The 27,583-nt window shown below is 41.5% G+C and overlaps 1 protein-coding gene across 1 annotated transcript in view; it reads left to right on the top strand.

Moving 5' to 3' along the window:
- Nucleotides 1–11,306: 11,306 nt before the first annotated feature.
- Nucleotides 11,307–27,583, top strand: part of LOC110506296 (potassium voltage-gated channel subfamily A member 1-like) — a 37,423-nt gene continuing 21,146 nt past the window's right edge. The window contains exon 1 of the mRNA XM_090221791.1: nucleotides 11,307–14,893. Within this exon, the coding sequence (XP_090077917.1) occupies nucleotides 11,837–13,795 (1,959 nt within the window). The 5' untranslated portion in view covers nucleotides 11,307–11,836 and the 3' untranslated portion in view covers nucleotides 13,796–14,893. The remainder of the gene's footprint in view (nucleotides 14,894–27,583) is intronic.

Here is a 27,583-nt window from a genome sequence, read left to right as displayed (position 1 = left end):
TTGCTCCATCTTTGACTGCTTTCATCCGACAAGGACCTTTCTTAAACCTTGCACGGGGGTGGACTCAAATCTCTTAAGCTCCGTTGCCTTGGAATAGTGAGGTTTTTCCTACCTGTCTGTCTATGTGTAAATATAGTGGTTTAGCTCCTTTGGTACGCGGATAGGCTCAGGTCTGTAACTCAAGGTCAATACACCCACACAAGGGGAGCAAACTCGTGTATTTAGAATATCTGTATCAAAACACAAGGCAGAATGGCTTAAATGGATCAGCAATGTGTGTGCTCCCATTAGAACCAACATGTAACACTGCCAATGCATGGAAAAACCCATATAACGCCTGCATGTTCAATACTGTAGGTGCCTGTCAGCCCCCTCTCAGAAAGAGGACAGCACGCCAAATCTTCAGTGTCATTTCAAAGACTCGGACAGTGTTGTCCGCACTATAGATATTCCTTGGATACATTGATATGTAACAGAGATGGTTGTGTGACTACACTTGTAGAAGTCCCGGGTTCAAACTCTGTCAGTCACAAATACAGTGATTGACCAATGCCTCCAATGGTTGACAATAACACTTCTCGTCTATTTGACCAATGCCTATGAAAGCACTTGGTTGACAATCCCATTCTGTGGTGCATCATCATTATTGCATTCTCCTCTGAACCATTGGCTCCCTTTATAAGTTCCCAATGCATAAGATGGGTAAATCAAGGCATATCTCTAAGGAATCTTATTTGTCATAGGATATTTTTCACGAGAAAGTGCAATAATCTGACTGAGCCATTCTTTAGTTAATTATTAATCCTTTGCTAGGGGAATATGCTTAGTGAGGGACTCTAGTATTTTATCATTTCTGACACCTTCACCAACCATGCTCACACAAGGTGAATCCGGTGGTAGGGAAAGTACCCAATTATTCTCCTAATAAGTCAGTGAGTTGGACCATTTTCCTGTCCTGCCAAGCATTCAAAATGTAATGAGTACTTTTGGGTATCAGGGAAAATGTATGGAGTAAAACTTGCATTATTTTGGAATATAGTGAAGTAAAAGTTGTAAAAAATATGAGTAAAGTACAGATACCAGAAATAACTACTTAAGTAGTACTTTAAAGTACTTTTACTAAAGTGCTTTACACCACTGGATGGACAAAACTAAGAAGGGTGGTGGCTAGTGTCTGTAGGTCTGCTGATGGACAGGAACTAAACAATAAGTTAACCATATTGTTAACCAGATTGTCAAATAAATTGTTTCCAAAATGTACACTTTGCACTGGTGCAAAGAGATATGGAGCTTATGTTGCCAATGAAGCAATGGTAGGGAAAGTTAGCCATGTCCCTAGCTGGCCAGGCTGTGGCTGCATTCAGTAAAGTCATTCCTGGAGGTTAACATGAAAACGCACCACAGCCTAATAACAGTAACCGTTTGGGCAGCAGCCATGGTTTGTACAGACAGTTCCTTGGACTTCAATGTATAGTTTCTGCTCTGACATGCACTGTCAACTATGGGACCTTATATAGACAGGTGTGTTTCTTTCTAAATAATGTCCAAACAATTTAATTGCCGTAGGTGGAGTCCAATCAAGTTGTAGTGACTGTTATGGAAATTCTACACAGGGACACTCGAAGTCAATCTTAAATTATCCTTGTTTATTAACACTTAACTGGAGAAGTCACAGTCAAACTTAGATGCTTAAAGTACTGGTCTGAAGTGACACACAGACAAGTTATATTTGCATGATTCTGGGCATACTGCCAAATTGCTGATACTGATAGTGAGGATTCGTTCAATCAGTCACTTGTACAGTGCCTTGCGAAAGTATTCGGCCCCCTTGTACTTTGCGACCTTTTGCCACATTTCAGGCTTCAAACATAAAGATATAAAACTGTATTTTTTTGTGAAGAATCAACAACAAGTGGGACACAATCATGAAGTGGAACGACATTTATTGGATATTTCGGAGATTTGTCTTCCAACAAGACAATGATCCAAAACATAAAGCAAAATCTACAATGGAATGGTTCAAAAATAAACATATCCAGGTGTTAGAATGGCCAAGTCAAAGTCCAGACCTGAATCCAATCGAGAATCTGTGGAAAGAACTGAAAACTGCTGTTCACAAATGCTCTCCATCCAACCTCAATGAGCTTGAGCTGTTTTGCAAGGAGGAATGGGAAAAAATTTCAGTCTCTCGATGTGCAAAACTGATAGAGACATACCCCAAGCGACTTACAGCTGTAATCGCAGCAAAAGGTGGCGCTACAAAGTATTAACTTAAGGGGGCTGAATAATTTTGCACGCCCAATTTTTCAGTTTTTGATTTGTTAAAAAAGTTTGAAATATCCAATAAATGTCGTTCCACTTCATGATTGTGTCCCACTTGTTGTTGATTCTTCACAAAAAAATACAGTTTTATATCTTTATGTTTGAAGCCTGAAATGTGGCAAAAGGTTGCAAAGTTCAAGGGGGCCGAATACTTTTGCAAGGCACTGTATGAACACAGAAATTGGTTATTAGAAAAGCACAAAAATGGAACACAGACATTCATTATTAGAAAAGCACAAACATAAAATTTTCCATCACATTACCTCTTCTTATCACTCAATCTGTGATAATTATCATTACATTTTAAGGTAAGCATTAGATTATAGCTTCTATCAAAACGTTCTATACTTCTATTAAAGTAAGGGAAATCAACACATTAAACTAGACACTTCATCATTTCAAACCCTTCATTCTGGGTTATACAATCTAATTAGTACGGTAATACTATCAACATAATAAAGGATATACTTCTATTAACGGGAGTGAATTCATCAAAAACACACACACAATGTTACATTTTGGCAATTTGAGATCCCCCTAACTTCCAAACAGCGATTCCAACCAAGTTGCAGGCGTCCACTCTGGTTGTGGAGAATTATTCTTAGCAACAGTGGCAATGTATTCGGCAAAATCAATCATATTCGTATTCGGCAAAATCAGATCACCAGAGTGATCTGTGACAAAGTATGTTCAGCGCCAATGATTGAACAAGTGCCCCCTTGATCTGCCAAAATTTAGTCAAGAGCTTCTCTGTTTTGCAGAGTAAGTTCTTTTAGTATTACCAATTCTCTCTACGTCTCTAGAGATCTCCTGAATTTGGTTTAGGGCATTTTTGTTAAGTTCACCACTTAACCGGACCCAAATCAGGGCCTAGCAGGGCTCTCCTTCCACGATGACTATCTACTTTTTGGGCCTCTACTCAAGGCCGGCATTGGTCCCTTTCGCTCAGGACTCCTTCTACTTCGCCAAATACATTTGCCAAATAAACACATTTGCACATAAATGATTCCATCTCACCCATAACACATGAATTGCTCCACTTATATAGTTAGAAACATACTAAAAACTCGCTCAAGTCAATTAGCGAGTTACAAAAAAATGTGTCAGTTTCCAACAAGCCCTCATCTGGAACAATGATCACTCACATGTTCCACACGACCTAGAAACCATATTGACTTTCACAGGGAAGAGAGAGAACATGAGAGAACACTTTCACACCAACCTTGATGAGAATGAGATTGGGGCAAGGTTAGCCCAAGCTACAATCTAGTGGCTCTCCTCACATTTTAGGGGCATTACTATGTCTCTAGAAGCCTCGCCTTTCCAAATCATAATTAGAACTATTGATAAATTATCCAACCCAAATTTAGAATGACAGTCCTTAGTGCTTCATGTTGGTTCTCACATTCAAATTTTAAGACCCTCAACTTAGCACACACCGATACTGGCAGAATGTACATTGACAATGATGTACAGTATATTCATCTTATATTCATCATCTCTAATCACGGCCCCCATTTGTGGTAATGACAGTTCGGTATCTCAATGCGTTCTTAGTCTATATTACTACACATTTATCAGTGTACAGACCTCCTTAATCAACCTGATACCCCAAATAAATAATGTTGGTGTCATGTATTGTCATGTTGTGTCTTGTTTCTGTCCTTTCCCTTCACCCTGTCTCCCTCTGCTGGTCGTTATTAGGTTACCTTTTCTCCCCCTCTTTCCCCCAGCTGTTCCTTGTCTCCTCCTAACTACCTCGTCACCCCTTTTCCCACCTGTTCCCTTTTTCCCTCTGATTAGTCCTCTATATCTCTCTCTGTTTTTGTTCCTGTCTTTGTCGGATTCTCGTTTGTGTTACTCATGCCTGAACCAGACTATCGTCGTGTTTGCTGCAACCTTGTCCTGTCCTGTCGGAATCTGCCTGTTCATCTAACCTTGTCCTGTCCTGTCGGAATCTGCCTGTCCATCTGAGCCTACGTGTGTTTCGTCATTAAAGTAACTCTGTTTTGTTAATTCGCTTTTGGGTCCTCATTCACGCACCTTAACAGTTGGACAAGCTTAAATCAATTATGGGCACGGTTGACCACTCCCTTCCTTCACGGCACTCATTCTTCTGCCGTTTCTTCATTTTCTTCTTCAGATAGCGTTTTAGTTCGTCCTCCCAATGGCACATGTTCAAAGTGGATGGCCCATGACAATGTCCCGATTTCAAAGCAGACAAATCTCTCACCTGAGCCGGTACCCTCTACAGTCCATTATGTCTTGTACACTTTCCTACCAGTACACCAGCAGCATGAGAAACGTTTGGATGGGATCTCTCTCCATGCTCACTCTACGTGGACTCATGTCGCACTCCTGAGAGAAAAGACAAGAGAGAAAAGGCAGTTGATAGCTTCGATTGAATGCTGTGTACAGGTTGCTGGCTCGGACTCAAGTCTCACGGTAGAAGTGGTGACAGACAGGGCGATAGTGAACGCCATTGTTACCATTACTTCAGCCAGTTAGAAGGGGTGAGGTTTACACTGTTCTTGGTCAAATTATCCCTTCCATGCATCTAGATACCATCTGTGGTCACCTTCGCCATAACCTCGAGAGAGGACAGACCAGAACAACAGTTTAGTTTGGGGCATTGCATTTATTCACTGTAACATCATTTCAGGGTTTTTCTTTATTTTTCTTATTTTCAACTTATTTTCTAAAAGTAGTGAAGACATCAAAACTGTGAAATAACACATATGGAATCATGTAGTAACCAAAAAAGTGTTAAACAAATCAAAATATATTTTAGATTTTAGATTCTTCAAAGTAGCCACCCTTTGCCTTGATGACAGCGTTGCGCACTCCTGGCATTCTCTCAACCAGCTTCATGAGGTAGTCACCTGGAATTCATTTCAATTAACAGGTGTGTCTTGTTAAAAGTTAATTTGTGAAATGTATTTCCTCAATGCGTTTGAGACAATCAGTTGTGTTGTGACAAGGTAGGGTTGGCATACAGAAGATAGCCCTATTTGGTAAAAGACCAAGTCCCTATTATGGCAAGAACAGGTCAAATAAGCAAAGAAAAATGACAGTCCCTCATTACATTAAGACATGAAGATCAGTCAATCCGGGAAATGTCAAGAACTTTGAGCGTTTCTTCAAGTGCAGTCTCAAAAACCATCAAGCGTTATGATGAAACTGGCTCTCATGAGGACCGCCACAGGAAAGGAAGACCCAGAGTTACCTCTGCTGCAGAGGATAAGTTCATCAGAGTTACAAGCTTCAGAAATTGCAGCCCAAATAAATGCTTCACAGAGTTCAAGTAACAGACACATCTCAACATCAACTGTTCAGAGGAGACTGCGTGAATCAGGCCTTCATGGTCGAATTGCTGCAAAGAAACCACTACTAAAGGACACCAATGATAAGAAGAGACTTGCTTGGGCCAAGAAACATGAGACCAGTGGAAATCTGTCTTTTGGTCTGATTAGATTTTTGGTTCCAACCACCGTGTCTTTGTGAGATACAGAGTAGGGGAATGGATGATCTTTGCATGTGTGGTTCCCTTCCGTGAAGCATGGAGGAGGAGGTGTGATTGTGGTCTCATTGTGAGGAGGAAGACTCAAGAACGGGGCTATGCAAGCACCAGGGAACCTATGGAATAAGTCAACTGGTCAAGAGGATTTATCAACAACTCCAAGGAGTTTTGAGGAACATTTGATATAATTACTTGTGATCATTATGAACTTCAACAACGGAGCACCAGCATGCTAGCTAGCAAGTGAACTAGCTTTCCAGGCCGTTGATTGGGACAGAAACGTTACAGCTAATAGCATTAGCAGCTAGCTAAGTAAGTCATCATCACAACTGTTAGTCAGCTAGCCTATTATCTATTTTGTGTTCAGTATAACCTACATGTTGTTGAACGTTTATCTAGCTTCTATAAACTAAAATCGTATTTTACAACTAAGTTACGTTTACAACGTTCGTGTGATAACTTTGTCTGGTGGTAGCTGGCTAGCTAACTTGTCTTATGTTGCTATGACAACAACGATGTTACTAGAGAAGTCAACTATCGTCGCTGAATTATTTTGCAAGTTAGTTCTCCATGTTCTTGCTACGTTAAGGCTTAATCATTCAGTCAATTGAGCATTTCTTGCCGTTCTTATATCTCCATTGTGTCAGTTAATGCAAGATATTAAGGCAATGGAGTGAGACATTCAGGGGTATTGAGAGGGTTTTAGGGATAGACACCGCTGCGTTCAGTCACGGTTCTAACATTGAGTGGAGAGGGCAGACTGTTGTGTCCTAACTTGTCATAGAGGGGAGGGATTCTTCATTTAAATGGTTTTGATATATTTTGCAGGGTAATTGAGGTGGAATGACAATCTGATGGGTATTGTGATTTTATATACAGTTGAAGTCGGAAGTTCACATACATCTTAGCCAAATACATTTAAACTCAGTTTCACAATTCCTGACATTTAATCCTTGTAAAAATTCCCCGTCTTAGGTCAGTTAGGATCACCACTTTATTTTAAGAATGTGAAATGTCAGAATAATAGTAGAGAGAATGATTTGTTTCAGATTTCATTTCTTTCATCACATTCCCAGTGGGTCAGAAGTTTACATACACTCAATTAGTATTTGGTAGCATTGCCTTTAAATTGTTTAACTTGGGTCAAACATTTTGGGTAGCCTTCCACAAGCTTCCCACAATATGTTGGGTGGATTTTGCTCCATTCCTCCTGACAGAGCTGGTGTAACTGAGACCAGTTTGTAGGCCTCCTTGCTCACACACGCTTTTTCAGTTCTGCCCATACATTTTCTATAGGGTTGAGGTCAGGGCTTTGTGATGGCCACTCCAATACCTTGACTTTGATGTCCTTAAGCCATTTTGCCACAACTTTGGAAGTATGCTTAGGGTCATTGTCCATTTGGAAGACCCATTTGCAACCAAGCTTTATCTTCTTGACAGATGTCTTGAGATGTTGCTTCAATATATCCACATATTTTTCCTCCCTCATGATGCCATCTATTTTGTGAAGTGCACCAGTCCCCCCTGCAGCAAAGCACCTCCACGACATGCTGCCACCCCCGTGCTTCACGGTTGGGATGGTATTCTTACGCTTGTAAGCCTGGTCATTATGGCCAAACAGTTATATTGTTGTTTCATCAGACCAGAGGACATTTCTCCAAAAAGTAGAATCTTTGTCCCGATATGCAGTTGCAAACCGTAGTCTGGATTTTTTATTGCGGTTTTGGAGCAGTGGCTTCTTCCTTGCTGAGCGGCCTTTCAGGTTATGCCGATACTGTGGATATAGATACTTTTGTACCTGTTTCCTCCAGCATCTTCACAAGGTCCTTTGCTGTTGTTCTGGGATTGATTTGCACTTTTCGCACCAAAGTACGTTCATCTCTAGGAGACAGAATGCATCTCCTTCCTGAGCGGTATGACGGCTGCGTGGTCCCATGGTGTTGATACTTGAAGTACTATTGTTTGTACAGATGAATGTGGTACCTTCAGGCATTTGGAAATTGCTCCCAAGGATGAACCAGACTTGTGGAGGTCTACAATTCATTTTCTTAGGTCTTGGCTGAATTCTTTTTGATTTTCTCATGATGTCAAGCAAATAGGCACTGAGTTTGAAGGTAGGCCTTGACATACACCCACAGGTACACCTCCAATTGACTCAAATTATGTCAATTAGCCTATCAGAAGCTTCTAAAGCCATAACATAATTTTCTGGAATTTTCGAGGCTGTTTAAAGGCACAGTCAACTTAGTGTATGTAAACTTCTGACCCACTGGAATTGTGACACAGGGAATTAATTATAAGTTAAATAATCTGTCTGTAAACAATTGTTGGAAAAAATAATTGTGTCATGCACGAAGTAGATGTCCAAACTGACATGCCAAAACTATAGTTTGTTAACAAGAAATTTGTGGAGTGGTTGAAAAACGAGTTTTAATGACTCCAACCTAAGTTTATGTAAATTTCCGACTTCAACTGTATATTTGGATTTGTTTAACACTTCATTACACTACATGATTCTGTATGTGTTATTTCATAGTTTTGATATCTTCACTATTATTCTACAATGTAGAAAATATAAAAAATAAAGAAAAACCCTGGAATGAGTAGGTGTGTCCAAACATTTGACTGGTACTGTACGTATATCGTGCATACGGAAAGTATTTAGACCTCTTGACCTTTCCCACATTTTGTTAAGTCACAGCCTTATTCTAAAATTGATTAAAACCTTTTTCTTCTCGTCAACCAACCTACTCACAATAACAAAGCAAAAACAGGTTTATAGACATTTTTGTTAATAAAATAAATAAACAAAATGAAATGTCACATTTACATAAGTATCCAGACCCTTTACTCAGTACTTTGTTGACACACCTTTGCCAGTGATTACAGCATCAAGTCTTCTTGGGTATGATGCTACAAGCTTGGCACACCTGTATTTGGGTAGTTTCTCCCAGTCCGGGCTCTGGCTAAGCCACTTAAGGACATTCATAGACTTGTCCTGAAGCCACTCCTGCGTTGTCTTGGCTGTGTGCTTAGGGTCGAAGTCCTAAGGTGAACCTTCGGCCCAGTCTGAGGTCCTGGGTGCTCTGTAGCAGGTTTTCATCAAGGAGCTCTCTGTACTTTGCACGTTCATCTTTGCTTTGATCCTGACTAGTCTCCTAATCCCTGCTGCTGAAAAACATCCCCTTAGCATGATGCTGCCACTACCATGCTACAATGTAGGGATGGTGCCAGGTTTCCTCCAGACATGACGCTTGGCATTCAGGCATAATCGTTCAATCTTGGTTTCATCCGACCAGAGAATCTTATTTCTCATGGTCTGAGAGTCTTTAGGTGCCAAACTCCAAGCGGGCTGTCATGTACATTTTACTGAGGAGTGGCTTCTGTCTGGCCAGTCTACCATAAAGGCCTGATTGATGAAGTGCTGCAGAGATGGTTGTCCTTCTTGAAGGTTCTACCATATCCACAGAGGAACTCTAGAGCTCTGTCAGAGTGCCCATTGGGTTCTTGCTCACCTCCCTGACCAAGGCCCTTCTCCCCTGATTGCTCAGCCAGCTCTAGGAAGAGTCTTGGTGGTTCCAAACTTCTTCCATTTAAGAATGACGGAGGCCACTGTGTTCTTGGGGACCTTCAATGCTGCAGACATTTTTTGGTACCCTTCCCCAGATCTGTGCCTCGACACAATCCTGTCTCGGAACACTACAGACAATTCCTTCCATCTCATGGCTTGGTTTTTGCTCTGACATACACTGTCAACCGTGGGACCTTATATAGACAGATCTGTGCCTTTCCATGACTAATCAATTGAATTTACCACAGGTGGACTCCAATCCAGTTGTAGAAACATCTCAAGGATGATCAATGGAAACAGGATGCACCTGAGCTCAATTTCGAGTCTCATAGCAAAGGTTCTGAATAGTTATGTAAATATGGTATTTTTATTTTTAATACATTTGCAAACATTTCTAAAAACCTGTTTTCGTTTTGTCATTATGGGGTATTGTGTGTAGATTTCTAAGGATTTGTATTATTTAATCCATTTTAGAATAAGGCTATAACATAACAAAATGTGGAAAAAGTCAATGGGTCTGAATACTTTCCGAAGTCACTGTATATATATAAATAATATCCATTAGAATATCAGTATACAGTTACCATAACATCAGGTTAACTTTGGCCTATATACTATTCTATTCGATAATGGAATTCTCTAAATGTAGGCATAAGTTAATTGCAAGTAGTCCGTTAGGTCAATATTTTGAAGACAGGTCCATATCTGCCTCTACGTCTCTCTGAAGCTGAATTGAGACACAGATTTGCTTTCCATTTTATATAATTTGTTATTCCCGTTTTATTCGTTTTTTTGCTTTGCATTAGCTTTGAGAAGTTATTAGGTGAGGTGCTCATCAGGTGCAGGATGCATGTGCCCCATGTCTTTCGATCTGGTTGCATAGTAGATGGTCAAATGATATCAATGGCATTTTGGAGGGTTACCTTTGATAGATGGCAACAGTTGCATTTGACCATCCCTGTGTTAGAAGTGGTGGTGGCTGAGGTGCGTAGTGACCCGCTCCATCCACTGGGGGATGATCGAGCTCTGCCTGCGCTGCGGCACATGCTCGACTTGGACGAGGCACAACTCCTCAATAACACGCACAATGGGAAATTGGGGAGGTAGAGGCAACGGACAGATGTGTGATGCGCTTACTTAACCGTGGGCGATTTCACATATCAACATAAACTTTTATTTGCCCTCTCTCCGACGCAGCTTCTTTGACCAGGCTGAGCTATTGATACACGCTAGACCTGCGTTTTATATATATTTTTGCTGCCAGCACCGATGCAGCGGTGGATCTTTTTTTTCGGGAATGGGGATGATACTCAATAAATAGATCCTGTTGAATTGAGACAAGACAACGCCGAGACGCGTCCAAAAAGTGTAATCCCTCGAGTGCAATCGAACACAGATGTATAGGTGATATGTTCGCCGGTTGGATACGTCGAGGGATTTTAATATTCCCAAAACAAGATGCGAAATTGGGCAAACCAAGGAATTGCATCCTCACCTACAGCACATTTTGTAAGGTGCTGAGACGATTTCGTTCGGCCTTTATCATATGTAAGTGGAATGTCTAAATGAATGAAGGTGGGGCATTTTTTAAAACAGAGTGAACACAATTCCGTGCGTAATTTAAAGAATGTTTACACAGACAAATGTTGCAGTTATCATGTGTTGTCTTCTGTTGCCATGTTAGTTATTATTATTATTATTAGTATGATTCATTATTAATTCGTGTTATAAATATTGTCATTATAATTACTGTTATTATTAGACTTGTGTTTTCTGCTCTTAAGTTGGTGATGCGACGTCGGCTATAGTGCATGCATCGCCCAAACAGGGGACATGCATTTGAATACATACATTTGTAGGTTGTCTAATCGAACTGCTGTTTCTCCCTTGCAGCTGCTGAAGACGTCAGAGGAATAAAGTCATTCAGAATCACTGAAGGTGTACAGCACAAAAGGGCCGGTTTTCTCATCACCTAAAATGGCAACCAGGAGGGACCACGAAAAGGCAAAAATGCCGTATTTCTGCAAGTACTCACACTGGAGTTAAGCACCTGAGGGACAAATTAGGTGGTTTTGTGAATATATTGTCCAATATCTGGTGATATCTGGCCTACCCATCCACAGCCTATATTCACTTGGCTGTAATAATGATGTCATAAAATAAATGAGGAGTCAGTTGACAAAAATATATTCATGTGATTTTTGTCAACGACTTTGTGAACTATATTCCAAAAATGGATCTTTAATTACGCATTCTTAACTCACCTAAGACTCACTGAATAACAGGTGCCTGCTATCTGTCAAAGCAGGATCAACCAACCTGTGCGCCCTTTGCTACAATTTGCTACTTTCCATTGTCCTACACGAGTCGTCGCTAAAGGGATTATATCATTCACTCAGAACTGAATTTACACCCTTCTCAAAATGGAGTTTGCCATGATAGGTGCAGATAATGGGTGCAAAACTCGACTGCCTTACGGGTATGCTCGCGCACGGGAAAGGGAGCACGAAAGGGAGAGACAGGTACAGCAGGCAACAGCCGCTGCGGAAGGTGCAGCAAGTGGAGAGGGAGGGGAGTCCTCTGGCCATCTCCTTAACAACCACCAGCAGCATCAGTCTCGCACCGCCTCCTCATCAAATGCCAACAACAGTAGCGGCAGTACCGCCTCGCGCCCCTCCTCCTCGCAACAGCCACAGCAGCACTACCATGAGTCCGAGCAGCAGGTTCTCAGAGAAAGGAAAAAGCAACGCGGCGTAGGACGTTGGAGAAGGAGTCGCCAGACTCTCGGTGGGGATTTGCGCCACTCGGAGTTGGCGCTACTTGGATCAGAGGAGGATATGATAGAGGAGGACGAGGCGGAAGGCGGGGAAGAGGAGGACAGGGGAAGCAAGAGTTCCAGTTTTCTCTGTAATATGGATGATGAAGAGACTGTCTCACTCACAGACAGACGTCCCCAATCAGGATACGCAAATGTTTACAGTGAGTATGGGTGCAGCGAAAGAGTTGTTATTAATGTGTCCGGACTAAAGTTTGAAACTCAACTTAAGACTCTCACACAGTTTCCTGACACTCTTTTGGGAGACCCGGACAAACGAATCAGGTACTTCGACCCTCTAAGGAATGAATATTTTTTTGACAGGAACCGACCAAGCTTCGACGCTATTCTTTATTATTACCAGTCAGGGGGGCGATTGAAGAGACCCCAAAATGTACCTTTTGACATATTTTCTGAGGAGGTGAAATTCTATGAACTCGGAGAGGAGGCAATACTGAAGTTTCGGGAGGATGAGGGTTTTGTCAAAGAGGAAGAGAAACCCTTACCAGAGGACGAGTTCAAACGCCAAGTTTGGCTTCTTTTTGAATACCCAGAGAGCTCACAACCTGCGAGAGGGATTGCAGTCGTGTCCGTTTTAGTCATCGTTATATCAATAGTCATTTTCTGTATGGAAACGTTGCCAGAGTTCAGGGACGAAAAAGAATACCTTAAACCACGAGACAATTCGACAGAACCTCATGGACAGACTCCTTTTAACGACCCTTTTTTCATTGTGGAGACGGTATGCATTATTTGGTTTTCATTTGAGATTATAGTGCGCTTCTTTGCAAGTCCAAGTAAAACGGATTTCTTTAAAAACATTATGAATACTATAGACATTGTATCGATTTTGCCTTATTTCATCACGCTCGGCACAGATCTTGCTCAACAGCAAGGCAAAGGGGACCAGGCAATGAGTTTTGCAATATTGAGAATAATCCGCCTTGTCAGAGTCTTTCGCATCTTCAAACTCTCCAGGCACTCCAAAGGACTGCAGATCCTCGGACATACCCTCCGCGCCAGTATGAGGGAACTAGCGCTTCTGATTTTCTTCCTCGTTATTGGTGTCATTTTGTTCTCAAGTGCAGTGTACTTCGCTGAGGCAGACGAACCCGCGTCTCAATTCACAAGTATTCCCGACGCTTTTTGGTGGGCTGTCGTCACTATGACCACGGTCGGATATGGAGACATGAAACCAATTACTGTCGGTGGCAAGATAGTGGGCTCGCTCTGTGCCATAGCGGGTGTGTTAACCATAGCTCTTCCAGTGCCCGTCATTGTATCCAACTTCAATTACTTCTACCACAGGGAGACTGATAATGAAGCAGACCCTCCACCGGTTGTTGAAGCCCCACCACCTGTCTGCCCCTATTTCCCCAACTTTCTTAAAAAATTCAAAGGGTCCCCCTCGGGCTCTTCGCTGGGTGATAAAGCGGAGTACATGGAGATGGAAGAGGGGGTAACGGAGTCGCTGTGTGGGGTGGATACAAGCCTGAGTAAAGGAAACGGGACAGACATTGGCAGGAAAAACAGTACAAGTTCAAAGTCACAACAAACTGACGTGTGATGACAAAAACAACAAACATTATTCTCGTGAAGAAAGATATGCTGTCATATCACACACACATAGGTGGTCCGACTCACACAAGTGCGCACTTGCGCGCATGCACACACACACACTTTATATATAGCTAGACCTTGGGAAGCTCAAACATGGTGTTTTATTCTGCTTAGAGGAATATAGGCCTACGGATTTATAACTATTATGACCAATGTAATCCGAATATCAGATACAGGCTACCTATCTGGGCCAAATGAAATTGAATATATTTAAGGGACAGGCTAATGCATATGCACTTTATCAGTTTAATTTGCCAATAATGGAAGGGGAGATGTAGTTATTGTTTTGCTGTTATGCGATAAAGTCAAAGTTTATAGTAGGCCTAGTTTGCACTATTGTAAAAGCTTGTTTGAGACGCTGACTTTCAAGAGAGATAGACTTGGAAGTTATGCTGAGAGACAGGAACTGTAGGACATATGGCAACCTAGACACCCTTCGTCTGACATAATGAGCATTGAGATGTTTTTTATTCTGAACAATAATCAATTCTTAATGCATTTCAGTGTAGGTCTAACCCCTCTGTGTACACAATAAAACAATCATTCAGTATCGATCGGAAACATTGAAATAGCTCAATCATTTGTGAGATTCTTGAGTAAATGAGCATGATGCCTATTTTGGCAGCACACTGGGGTCAACAAGGGAGACGCTTGGCAAACAACATTCTCTGCAACGATCAGGACAAAATGAAGCCTTGTATTGACCGAACACCGAGGTGAAGCACAGGAGTTACACTAGCTACTCTGCAGACTGACATGAGAAATTGCTCCACACTGGCTGTCACGAGAGGTCCTGCACGGATAACTTGCGTGACTACAACTCCGTCCCTTTAAAACCACCTCAAACTAACTGACAATATCCCTTTACACGGACGTTGACTGAAGCTTATTTGGGGGAAAAAATGACTGTCATAATGGAAACTTTGGGTTTGTGAACTTAATCTCTTATTCGTTGGACAGTGCACATTTCTCTAAAATGAGAAAGGAAGGTCTGTTGGTCATCCCAGAAAGCACCAAGATCTCCAGCAGGCGGTTGTTTTCCAAGGTATGTTCACCTTTTAAATACAATCCCCATGTGATGTGGTTTTCTGTATACGAGCTTAATACACACACACACACACACACACACACACACTGATGTCACCGTACACATCATGCGACTGGAACCATTCGGAGACATTCCAAATGAATTGATGAAAGGCTTAGTTGCTTGCTGCATGTTTTTGAATCAGGTCAGGTACTGTCACACTACACCCACATTTCTAGAAGGATATACATACATTTCGAACTACATTCAATGATGCAACAATCCAAAAAGTAAGATATGCGCGTGCGCAAAGGGATAACGTGACGCACTTTTTTCATTGACGGTAGTGATGCCATTAAATATGAATAGACTAGGCCAACTGTATCAAAACAAACGATTATGTGCTGCACGGGCCACTACTAGCCTGCTGATAGCATTCATTTAATCTGTCCCCCGAAACTACTTGGTTGTACAGCCCCAATACAAACACACACTCTTGATGTTGACAGCATTGATACTTTTGCGGCCCTGAGATTCTGCCTAATATAATAATAAAATATTTCAAATTGAGTTGTACAAAGCAGTATTTGTATATTCTCTGCACTCAGAGCTCTGTGTCTTTATCCAGAAAACCTGTCATCGCCTGTCAGACAAACACATTCACTGGTATTCATTGTTCTTTTGAAACGGTACATCCAGACACACAAAGCGGCTGGCTCAATGTGTTTTGTTACTGCATCAATACACTGTAATTAGTTACGTTAAAAAGTTGCTGTGGAGCAAATACTCATCAAAAAGGTTAACGGCATCTGCGTGCCGTTTCCCCAGCATGGCATCAACGCCTTCAATTTAAACTTGTTTTACGTGAATCGTGCAGTCATAATGGTTACGCTACCCGACTTATGACAACGAAATGGTAAGCCTGTGTCGGCTACGGATACTGTTTGCCATCAAGTTTGGTTAAAAAGGGGTTGGGACATCACAGGGCAATGTTAAGTCAGATGTCAAAAGTTTACATTATTATGAGTGTGTTTGACCTCTGATGTCATGTGCAAGACAGTCTTTGCAGTGTCAATTGTTACCATACACTCACCACATATGATGAGTAGGATAAATTAGTGTAAGATTTTCTGATTTTCATGGGGTTTCCTCATCTCCAGGCATCAATTCAAAGGATTCAGTGTTCATTTGGATGGTTGTTGCTATATGCGACCTTTGGTGACCCTGGCAAGTCAATTTTTGTACACTGTATTTGGTTTAGTGCATTTCCCCATTGAGGCTGTATGTACAACCAGTCTGACTGAAGCTTCGTACTGTATGTGTGGAACACTCTGTGAATCTACAGAGTGGGTCAGATCTGATCAAAAAGATAAAAACACTTCACTTCGCACAAAGTTATCTCTCCCTTTTATGTTTTATTCCATTGGTAATAACAGGTACAAACTTTGCTCTGATTCAAAAACGTAGTAAATGTATGTTTGGGCCTTCTCTAGTACAGTTTATGTTATACAGTATAATACAATATAAACTCAGCAAAAAATAAATGTCCTCTCACTGTCAACTGTGTTTTTTTTCAGCAAACTTAACATGTGTAAATATTTGTATGAACATTACAAAATGTCAACAACTGAGACATAAACTGAACAAGTTCCACAGACATGTGACTAACAGAAATTGAATAATATGTCCCTGAACAAAGGGGGGGGGGGGGGGGGGGGGGTCAAAATCAAAAGTAACAGTCAGTATCTGTTGTGGCCACCAGCTGCATTAAGTACTGCAGTGCATCTCCTCCTCATGGACTGCACCAGATTTGCCAGTTCTTGCTGTGAGACATTACCCCACTCTTCCACCAAGGCACCTGAAAGTTCCTGGACATTTCTGGGGGGAATGGCCCAAGCCCTCACCCTCTGATCCAACAAGTTCCAGACGTGCTCAATAGGATTGTGATCCGGGCTCTTCACTGGCCATGGCAGAACACTGACATTCCTGTCTTTGCAGGAAATCTCTCACAGAACGAGCAGTATGGCTGGTGGCATTGTCATGCTGAAGGGTCATGTCAGGAAGGGTACCACATGAGGGAGGAAGATGTCTTCCCTGTAACGCACAGCGTTGAGATTGCCTGCAATGACAACAAGCTCAGTCCGATGACACACCGCCCCAAACCATGATGGACCCTCCACCTCCAAACTGATCCCGCTCCAGAGTACAGGCCTCGGCGTAACTCTCATTCCTTAGACTATAAACGCGAATCCGACCATCACCCCCGGTGAGACAAAACCGCGACAAAAGCACTTTTTGCCAGTGGCTGGTCCAGCGTTGGTGGACCTGCCTTACAACAGGCCTACAAGCCCTCAGTCCAGCATCTCAGCCTATTGCGTACAGTCTGAGCACTGATGGAGGGATTGTGCGTTCCTGGTGTAACTCGTGCAGTTGTTGTTGCCATCCTGTACCTGTCTCGCAGGTGTGATGTTCGGATGTACCGATCCTGTGCAGCTGTTGTTACACGTGGTCTGACACTGCGAGGACGATCAGCTGTCCGTCCTGTCTCCCTATGCGCTGTCTTAGGCGTCTCACAGTACGGACATTGCAATTTATTGCCCTGGCCACATCTGCAGTCCCCATGCCTCCTTGTAGCATGCCTAAGGCATGTTTACGCAGATGAGCAGGGACCCTGGGCATCTTTCTTTTGGTGTTTTCCAGAGTCAGTAGAAAGGCCTCTTTAGTGTCCTAAGTTTTCATAACTGTGACCTTAATTGCCTACCGTTTGTAAGCTGTTAGTGTCTTAACGACCATTCCACAGGTGCATGTTCATTAATTGTTTATGGTTCATTGAACAAGCATGGGAAACAGTGTTTAAACCCTTTACAATGAAGATCTATGAAGTTATTTGGATTTTTACGAATGATCTTTGAAAGACAAGGTCCTGCAAAAGGGAAGTTTATTTTTTTGCTGAGTTTAATAAATGCCATTTAGCAGATGCTTTTATCCAAAGCAATGTACAATGCCTTGCAAAAGTATTCAGACCCCTTGGATTTCTTTGTGTTACAAAGTGGGATTAAAATGGATTTAATCAACAACAACAACAAATGTACACTCTACACAAAATACTCTGGAATGTCAAAGTGGAAGAACAATCATAACTTTATTTAAGATGAATGAAACATGTGTAAATACAATATAGTCATTGCATAAGCATTCAGCTCCCTGAGTCCATACTGTACATGTTAGAAACGCCTTTGGTAGCAATTACAGCTGTGAGCCTTCTTGGGTAAGTCTTTAAGAGTTTTACACACCTGGATTGTGCAATATTGGCCTATTATTCTTTAAACAATTCTCCAAGCTCTGTCAAATTGTTGGGGATCATGGCTAGGCAGCCATTTTCAAGTCTTGCCATAGTATTTCAAGCAGATTTAGGTCAAAATTGTAACTTGGCCACTTAGGAACATTCACTGTCTTCTTGGTAAGCAACTTCAGTTTAGATTTGGCCTTGTGTTGTGGGCTGTTGTCCTGCTGAAAGGTGCCTGGTGTAAAGCAGACTGAAGCAGGTTTGCTCTAGGGTTTTGCCTGTGCTTAGCACTGTCCTGTTTCTTTTTACTCCCCAGCATTTGCCGATGTCAAGCATACCCATACCATGATCCAGCCACCACCTTGCTTGAAAATAAGGAAACAGTTACTCAGTGATGCGTTGGATTTGCCCCAAACATAGCGCTTCTCATTTAACCTTTATTTAACTAGGCAAGTCAGTTAAGAACAAATTCTTTGTTACAACGACCCCAGCCAAACCCTAAAGACGCTGGGCCAATTGTGCGCCGCCCTATGGGACTCCCAATCACGGCCGGTTGTGATACAGCCCAGGATCAAACCAGGGTCTGTAGTGACACCTCTAGTACTGAGATGCAGTGCCTTAGGCTGCTGCGCCACTCGGGAGCCCAATGTTTTCCTTTGCCTTTTTCAGTATTGTTTATGGCCTTGTTGCAAAGAAGATACATATTTTGGAATTTTTATTTGGTATTTTTGTGTTCTTCTTTTCTCTCTGCTGATCCATCCTCAGTCCTCTCCCATGACAGCCATTGAACTCTGTAGCAGTTTTAAAATCACAAATGGACTCATGGCAACATCCCTGACAAGTTTCCTTCCTGTGCTGCAGCTCAGTTCAGAAGGATGACTGTATCTTTGAGGTGTTTGGGTGGTTTAATATACAGTATAATCCACAACATAACTTTTAACTTTTACCATGCTTAAAAATATATCAAATATCTGATTTGTTATTGTTAATTAATTACCAATACCTGCCCCTTTTTTATGAGGCTTTCGAAAACCTCCCTGTTCTTTGTAGTTTAATCTGTGCTTGAAATGCAATACTTGACTGAGGGACCTTACAGATGTTGTATGTATGTGAGGAAGGGTTAGTCAATTAAAAATCATGTCAACCCCTATTATTTAAAAGTTATTTAGTCCATGTAACTTTTATATGATTTGATAAGCCTAATGTTACTCCTGAACAAATTCAGGCTTGCCTAAACAAAGGGGCTGAATACTTACAGTGGGGGATTTTTTATGAATTTATTTGCAAATTATGGTGGAAAATAAGTATTTGGTCAATAACAAAAGTTTATCTCAATACTTTGTTATATACCCTTTGTTGGCAATGACAGAGGTCAAACATTTTCTGTAAGTCTTCACAAAGTTTTCACACACTGGTATTTTGGCCCATTCCTCCATGCAGATCTCCTCTAGAGCAGTGATGTTTTGGGGCTGTTTTGGTCCCTTTGCAGAAAAATAGCCCAAAAGCATGGCGGCGTAGTGTGTTACTGATAGTAGGCTTTGTTACTTTGGTCCCAGCTCTCTGCAGGTCATTCACTAGGTCCCCCCGTGTGGTTCTGGGATTTTTGCTCACCGTTCTTGTGATCATTTTGACCCCACGGGGTGAGATCTTGCGTGGAGCCCCAGATCGAGGGAGATTATCAGTGGTCTTGTATGTCTTCCATTTCCTAATAATTGCTCCCACAGTTGATTTCTTCAAACCAAGCTGCTTACCTATTGCAGATTCAGTCTTCCCAGCCTGGTGCAGGTCTACAATTTTGTTTCTGGTGTCCTTTGACAGCTCTTTGGTCTTGGCCATAGTGGAGTTTGGATTGTGACTGTTTGAGGTTGTGGACAGGTGTCTTTTATACTGATAAAAAGTTCAAACAGGTGCCATTAATACAGGTAACGAGTGGAGGACAGAGGAGACTCTTAAAGAAGGTCTGAGAGCCAGAAATCTTGCTTGTTTGTAGGTGACCAAATACTTATTTTCCACCATAATTTGCAAATTAATTAATTAAAAATCCTACAATGTGATTTCTGGACTTTTTTTTCTCATTTTGTCTGTCATAGTTGAAGTGTACCTATGATGAAAATTACAGGCCTTTCTCGTCTTTTTAAGTGGGAGAACTTGCACAATTGGTGGCTGACTAAATACTTTTTTTGCCCCACTGTATGCACTATTTTTAACAGTTTTTAGTTATTGACTAATTTATTGATTTTTTTGCATTTTTCTTCCGCTTTGACAATACATAGTATTTTGTGTGTATTGTTGACAAAAACAAATTACTAAAAAAATCTATTTTAATCGCACTTTGTAACACAATAAAATGTGAAGAAATCCAAGGGGCCTGAAATCTTTTATTTGGTCATACATTTTACGTACGGATGGTACCAGGAATCAAACCCACTAACCTGGTGTTGCAAGCATCATGCTCAACCAGTTGAGCTACAGAGAACTCTTTGGACATGTGCAGTATGTCTGGGCCTCCGTCTGACATATTTATAGACGATGCTATGTCGTATTGCATTGCAATTCCAAGTTACACAAATATTGCGTGCGCATGGAAACTGAAAGGCTAATCTGTATGGAAACAATCCTACTGTAGTTCTCAATTGCAGAAGAGATTGACTAATGTACACGTGGGAGCTTTAGGAGACTAACCTCTGTGTAAATGGAACTACCCCCCTCGAGGTTTCAATGTTGAAGTCACATAGTATGCCTCCATTGAAAGATAACAACCCAAGTCTTTGTTAACAACACAAAATCTCACGGCGGATCTTTCCAATGAGCTGAATTCATCTGACAATGCGCACAGGAGTCGATTATGTTACCTCATTCTAGACGTGTAGATAATTGTGCTAGTCACACATATGCTTTAGTGTAGGGTTCCAGGGTTTCCTGACTCACACGTATGGCGATAACGGTTGTCGCGTGATGTTACAGTGTAATGACAGTAGTTACACTCTTATTACAGACTAATGAAAAAGCATGATTTATGGCAAGGTGACATAAAATGCTACCAAGTCTTTGTAGACTACGAGTCTTTGTCGTTGTGAGTCTTTGTAGTCTTAATGAGCGGAGCTCGGAAGTGTGTATATAGTCCACAGAATTGACTCAAGTTTGGAGTCACACATGTAACTGGGGCAGGAGGAAATGAAATCCTGGCACACCGCTGGACAGGTAAGCACTTCCCAGAGATGTCACATGGAGTCTTACTCAGACTGGGTTGTCCCTCGGGGTGCAAGCGAAGGCCCTGCAGAGATGCAGTGGTAGTGTATTAACAAGCTCGAGATTTAATCCAACGCAACAGCTGCTCAACCGTGAAACTTTTTCTTCCTGACGACGCGGGCTGGTGACTGGAAGGCTAGCGGCCTGCTGGTAAACTTTAGTGGCTCCAGATGTGTCATCAGCTGTGGGAGTCTTGAACGGAGCGCTGAGATAAGCAATGAATGAGTAAGCGGAGTTTCGCTGGTTGTCGTAAACACCTAACGAACAACATCATATGAGCTGAACAGTGTAAACTACTCATGTAGTGTTCAAATGCAAGATTGATTGCGCAGGGTTGAACAATCTGGTCAAGTAACAAGGCAAAAAGGTAAAGTAGATGGAGTTTTGAATAGTAGTTGATATCACGAAGGCCTATAGATAATGCAACAAGGTTATTTGTGTAATCCAACCACGAAATGACAAATTATGTGAAGAAGGTAAACCACTTAATTCATTTGTTTTTCCATGATTCGATCCTAAGTAAAATCATGGTTTACAATTCGATTAAAAGCACACGTTGTGCATTGGATACCATATGATGAAATGTAATGAACAACGTGATCATGTTCCTAGTCGGGGATATATGTAATCGAGCACACTAATTCTTCACTCGTGACTAATTAAGGCCACCCCCAATGGACGTTGAAACAATCAACCCTGGATGAGCTGCGATACGTGATCAGAGCCTCCCTCTGTATCGATCAGCTTATGTAAACTTAAGCCTGCATTCCCAAAATCAAAGCAGTGGCATCTCTAGTCCAGGTGGAGCCAAAATGGCTGCCAGAAATGAAGACCCAGTAGAAATGAAGACCCATTCTCCCACTCCCTCTCTGTGCTCTCCTGCTTTGGAGTGACTGGAAGCTTTTACGTGGAGTGATTAATGCCTGCTCTCCAGGGCCCTGGGTGTATCGGTGCATGTGTGCTGTACACAAGGAGCCAGCCTACAGGGGCCTCCACTCACTGTTGATGACTCAGAAGGCAGCCCGGAGGACTACAAAGACCAAGATCCCCCGCATAAAGTGCATGGGAGTTGCTGTTCAGTAAAAATGATGAACATTCTGATAAATGAAAGAGTACCCTTATTTTTATAGTGCTTGACATGCCACGTGGTTTTGTTCAACTATATGGTTAGGTCAAGGGAAGCAAGCAGAATCATATTTTCTCAAAGTGAAATGATTCAAACCAGGAAACACTTTACATCATGAAGGTATGCTTTGTAAAGGGTTTGTAAAGTGGTTTATAGACTATGTATTATACGTTTATAGGTGGTTTATAATAAATAGCTATACTCGTTCTTTGAAATTGCGATTGACAAATTGTGAGACTAATATTAGTTATACCTGCTTATTATTATCTATAGATGAATAATGAACAGTCCATAAGATACTTATAATCCCATTATAAACCCTTTATAAAGTATGCTTAAATGTAGTGTTACCCAAAATCAATTGGCCGTTTTCAAGAAAAAGTTGAAACTCATGGTTGTAATTGGTCTAGGACAGAGTCAAAAGGAGCTGTTTTTAAACCAACCGAGATACGTATTTACAGAAATACTGCTGAGGGGTGGAGAATGCTGTTGTTTACTTTATATTGCTGACGTCATAACATCCATAATTGAACGATTTATTCACTTCGTGAGTCCCTCATGGCTTCGTCTGATAACATAGACATCGTCGTTACCCTCGACCATAAATGTTTGGGATATATTTTCCTAAGGATCCGTCGTGGGAACCATTGCTTTACTATTATCCTTGTCTTTGATTTGATAAAAACTCATGTTACACAAATGTACCAGTAAGCCCTTGAATGGTCAAATATCATTGGTTTTTGGATTCCTCACAGAGGTTTTGATGGAGACTTGCAGATATGCCCCCTGGCAAAAAACATGCTACTTCTCTTTAAAAGTAACAGTCAGTGCTGAAGGGCTTTGTATGTCTTTTCATTTGATTTGGACCAGATCCACAGAATTCTTTTGGGAGGGCTTTCACTTTTTTTCGGTGGATTACGCAGGAAACAACAAAGTTCTCTTTTAGGATTTTGTTTTACTTCTCAAACAGTGAGTCCTTTTCTCCCTCAAGCCAAATCTGGGTTTTTATACAGTCATGGGTTTCTGTTCTTTCGTCAGCTGGCCCGTTAAAACACTGCTCGGCAGTGATGGAAAATTCCCTCTCCATTTTTATAAATAACAACTGGTTTATTCATTTTCTTCCGTAATCCTTTTTACCCATACTTGGGAAACCACTCTGCTGCACCTGCAGGTGGAAAGATAATGATTGAAGATGGATCTCTAGTGTAAATGATTATACAGCAATTACATTTATCTAGCAATGATGTGAGACAAAGTATTCTTTCTTTCTTCTTTATTGTTGCTTTATAAAGGGATCTTCAATCCTTAATTCCAGATAACGTAGCAGTTTTTTTTATTGTATACTTGGAAGCTGGTTGTACTGCAGTTAGTTGAAGTGTATTGATGTTCATGGTTTTATCAATACGTTCAAACCATTTGACATCGATTAACTGATCACATCTAGTCTACTGTACTTTTCACTGCAAGTCAACAAATACTGAAGATGCACAGAGTACTCTTTGGGTTGGTTTCCTGGACACAGATTTTTAGTCCAGAACTAAGCTTAATCTATGTCCTACGTAGAATTAGACCTACTCTTTCAATGTTCCAAAAGTTCCAGAACATCTACATTTAACAACATTACTGAGCTGTAAAGAAATTATCAAATGTGCAATATCCGGAACAAAGTGGCTAAAGTGCTGTTCATTAACAATTATCCCACTCTAGGTCACCAAAGGATTCTCCATTCTTCACATTCTCCACTTAAAAACGGTCAAATTTCCTCCCCGCAGCCTATTACGCTTAGTCTACTAAACAGCGAGCATTTGTTGTTTACTGCTATTGTTTAGGAGATAAAAATAGTATGGCCAAATACCTTTGTTGTACGGCACATCTGAGGGGATACTGGCAGCCTTGTGAGATAAAATAAAATATTCCAGCGTTTGCCTTATCATTAGTAATCTCACTGTTTGCCTTGGTGAGTTTCCAGTGAGTTAATTGGGGTTTTGTGCCCTCCCTTGAGTGCCGGCTCAAAAATTGCACGTTTGAGGCTATAAATAGCTGATAGCATTTCCTGCTGTACTGGGGAGAGATTTTGTATTTTGAAAATAACCTGTCTTGATGTCATTTGTTGTTGCATTGCCAGCTATCTTTATTCTGTATAGACACACCAAGAGGTGTCATGACAGAGAACAGAGAGAACCTTGTGGCACGAGATTACCTTTGTCTTAATTTAAGTTCAAAAGAGGAGGATAAAGATCTGTAATTCAATGTAAGAGCTCCTATTCAATTCAATGAGAGTTCTGGTTTTCTCTCAGTATATATGCCAAACAAAATTACATTTTCATACTTTCATCATTGAGTATTACGTCATTTTCCAAATTTCGTATTGAAACCATTGGGAATATTAACATCTGAAAGGTTTAACTGTATACCAGGCTCTCCGGTGTAGCTTTGGAACCCAGATTGGGAAGTCAGAGTTGATCAATCAGTTGAGGCTTATGCTTTTCCACTGTTGCTTTCCCAGGCATAAAGTTAAAAACACTTTTCCCAAGGGTGCCGGGGGCCACGATAAGCTGCAGATGAGAATGTTTGTGGTAAATGAAAGCATTGTCATAGCAACCGCGACTGAAATGTTCTGATGTATAGTGTGTCTGAGTAAAGTGTGTGTGTGCGTGTGTGTGTGTGTGTGTGTGTACGCTCATCTGTATATGTGTATTTTTTAAGTGTTTGAGAGTGTTTTTCCAGCTCTCACTCTCTGTTTGGAAAATATGTGTCAGGGAAGTACACAGTGCAATTTTCCCCTAAACAAACCACTGGCAGACTACAATGCTTAAAATACGAGAGATTTATTTTTGAGACTCCATCTGGCATTTACAGCACCTGTGGGTTGGAGTCTGAAATCCAACTGCAAGTCAGCAATAAATGGGGAAACTCGTCGTATCACTTTCCTGGTCCTTTTTGATGTGCTACATGCTGTGTGCCCTTAAGTGGGTTCTGTCCTCTGACTGGGGAGCGTGGTTTAACTCTCAGTGTGGGGTTGCATTATTCATCGCACTTTCCCAGTTGCAACGCCACGTGTTAAAATGTGGCACTTTGCTATCCTTCCAAATGTGGCGCAACAACATTTCACACCGTTATGGACGCAAAGGAAGTGTGTGTTTGTTCTTGTTTGGGTGTGTACCTGGGTTTCTTTGTGTTTTGTTTTTGACATACATCCCCCACAACTTTTGTGAATTGGAAGGTTAGAGGAACGGTGTAATAACAGTGGAATAATAACCGTATTCCCTAGGCCTAGGGACACAGTATATCAGTGTAGTGTGTTTTGCACTCTCCTATTCTAACTATCCCAAAGCTCCTGAACTTGGCACTGCCAACACCTATTGACCTCCTACTTACACATCGCTGTCTGTACATTTTTTTAGCTCCTAATTGGGATATCATGAATACTGTTATCACCCACATTGACATTTGTATTGGTTTTCAAGACGTCTTCGTTCACTCCTTTATCGACTTTCCTTACTGCCCATCAATCAAGTAATGCTGCTCCGATTGGTTCCTTGGAAGTAGGATAGCCACTGGAGACCTGTGGTTCTGACGAACAGGATCACTTCCAGGAAGTTCTAGGGTGTTACAGTAAAAGCATTTGGTTGTTGCAAAGGGCTACTATTGAGGGAAGCGTTAGGTGAGACCATATCCTTCACACAGAAAATTCATGAAAGTTCGTGTGTGAACGGTCACCGCGTAATCAGTCACACTGGCTAGTCACGCTCACCCGCTCCCCAAACTAGCTAATCAATGGAATAAGACAAGAGAGAGAGCAAATCAACTGTTTATATGTTTTTCTCAGCTGTTTGCATTCTCAGCACCCCATTTGTCCCCCCCCACACACATTTCAGTCAGATCCAGAAGCCTGGGCAGCGTTCCCTGGCTATCTGGATTCCTGGCCCAAGATAATTATGTGATGGGATTTTTCACTATTCGTGCCAAATGGAGTGTACAAAGCACTTTTCATTTGCATTTGACTTTATTTATGTGTGTCATGTCTTATGTGTTTCTTGCTTGAACCCAAACGATTTACTTAATGTGTGTAGGTGGGTCATCCATATGTTTCTTGAAGAGACATCCATGCTTTATTTACTGTTAAGTTATGCTTAATGTACAGTGTGACCAACTGGCATCACTAACTCAAATGGTTGTTAATTGCATTGGCCCTCTGTGTTAGACGATTGTGGCAAGGAAAGAGGACTAAGTTGTTCTCAGGTGTTATGGTAAGATTAGGCAAAGGAGCTTCAGCAGTGCCGTGCAGTCAGGAAAGGCACTTGTGGCCAATGGCGTTACAAAGAAAGCTGTGTCTAGTGACCACAGAGTAATATGATCCAATAGGGAGACAGAGTTGTGGTAATGAAGAGGACTGGAAAAGGAATAACGACCATGCCACTCGTGTGAAGTCTTGCGACTTCAGTAAGGTCATGGCCTAATTAGTTATAAAACATTCATGTAAAATACCTGACCACGGCCATCCATCCCACTTCTGACACCAGTGTAGCATATTGGGGGTTTGCTGCCTAACCGTGACTGGGATAAAACCAGGGACCTACTGCATGCTAACTCAATACTTTACTGACACACACACACATAAACAACGGCATTCACGGACAGAGCATTTGCATGAGCTGCAATCCATTGGAAACAAATGGCTTTATCATTCTCATATGGATAAAGGTCATTGACAGGATGAATTCCTTCGGAGAGGAGGGATGGAAGTCTGGCTAGAGATGACAGCTGATATCATTTTTGTTTCAGATGCATCTGTGTGATTTATTATGTGGGAAGTCAGGCTATAAATCAACCGCTCTGGCATTTCTCCTCTGCTAGGGAGTCACAGACATGTTACCGTTCCTGCTTTTGGATGTAGAGGCTTGAAAATCAGACATGCTAGCTGGACTTTCCCATTTCGGCTGTGGTTTCACACGATGCAGGGTTGTCCTGCTAGTGCATCTTCTATCCTCACATTTTGATGTTTTGTTTCTATTTTTTAGGGAGGTGTTTTAACCCCAACTGAGCA

The sequence above is a fragment of the Oncorhynchus mykiss genome, chromosome 26, assembly GCF_057628025.1.
Source record: "Oncorhynchus mykiss isolate SJ-2025 chromosome 26, ASM5762802v1, whole genome shotgun sequence".
In the NCBI taxonomy this organism is placed as follows: Eukaryota; Metazoa; Chordata; class Actinopteri; order Salmoniformes; family Salmonidae; genus Oncorhynchus; species Oncorhynchus mykiss.
This window is presented reverse-complemented; position numbering and strand designations above follow the sequence as displayed.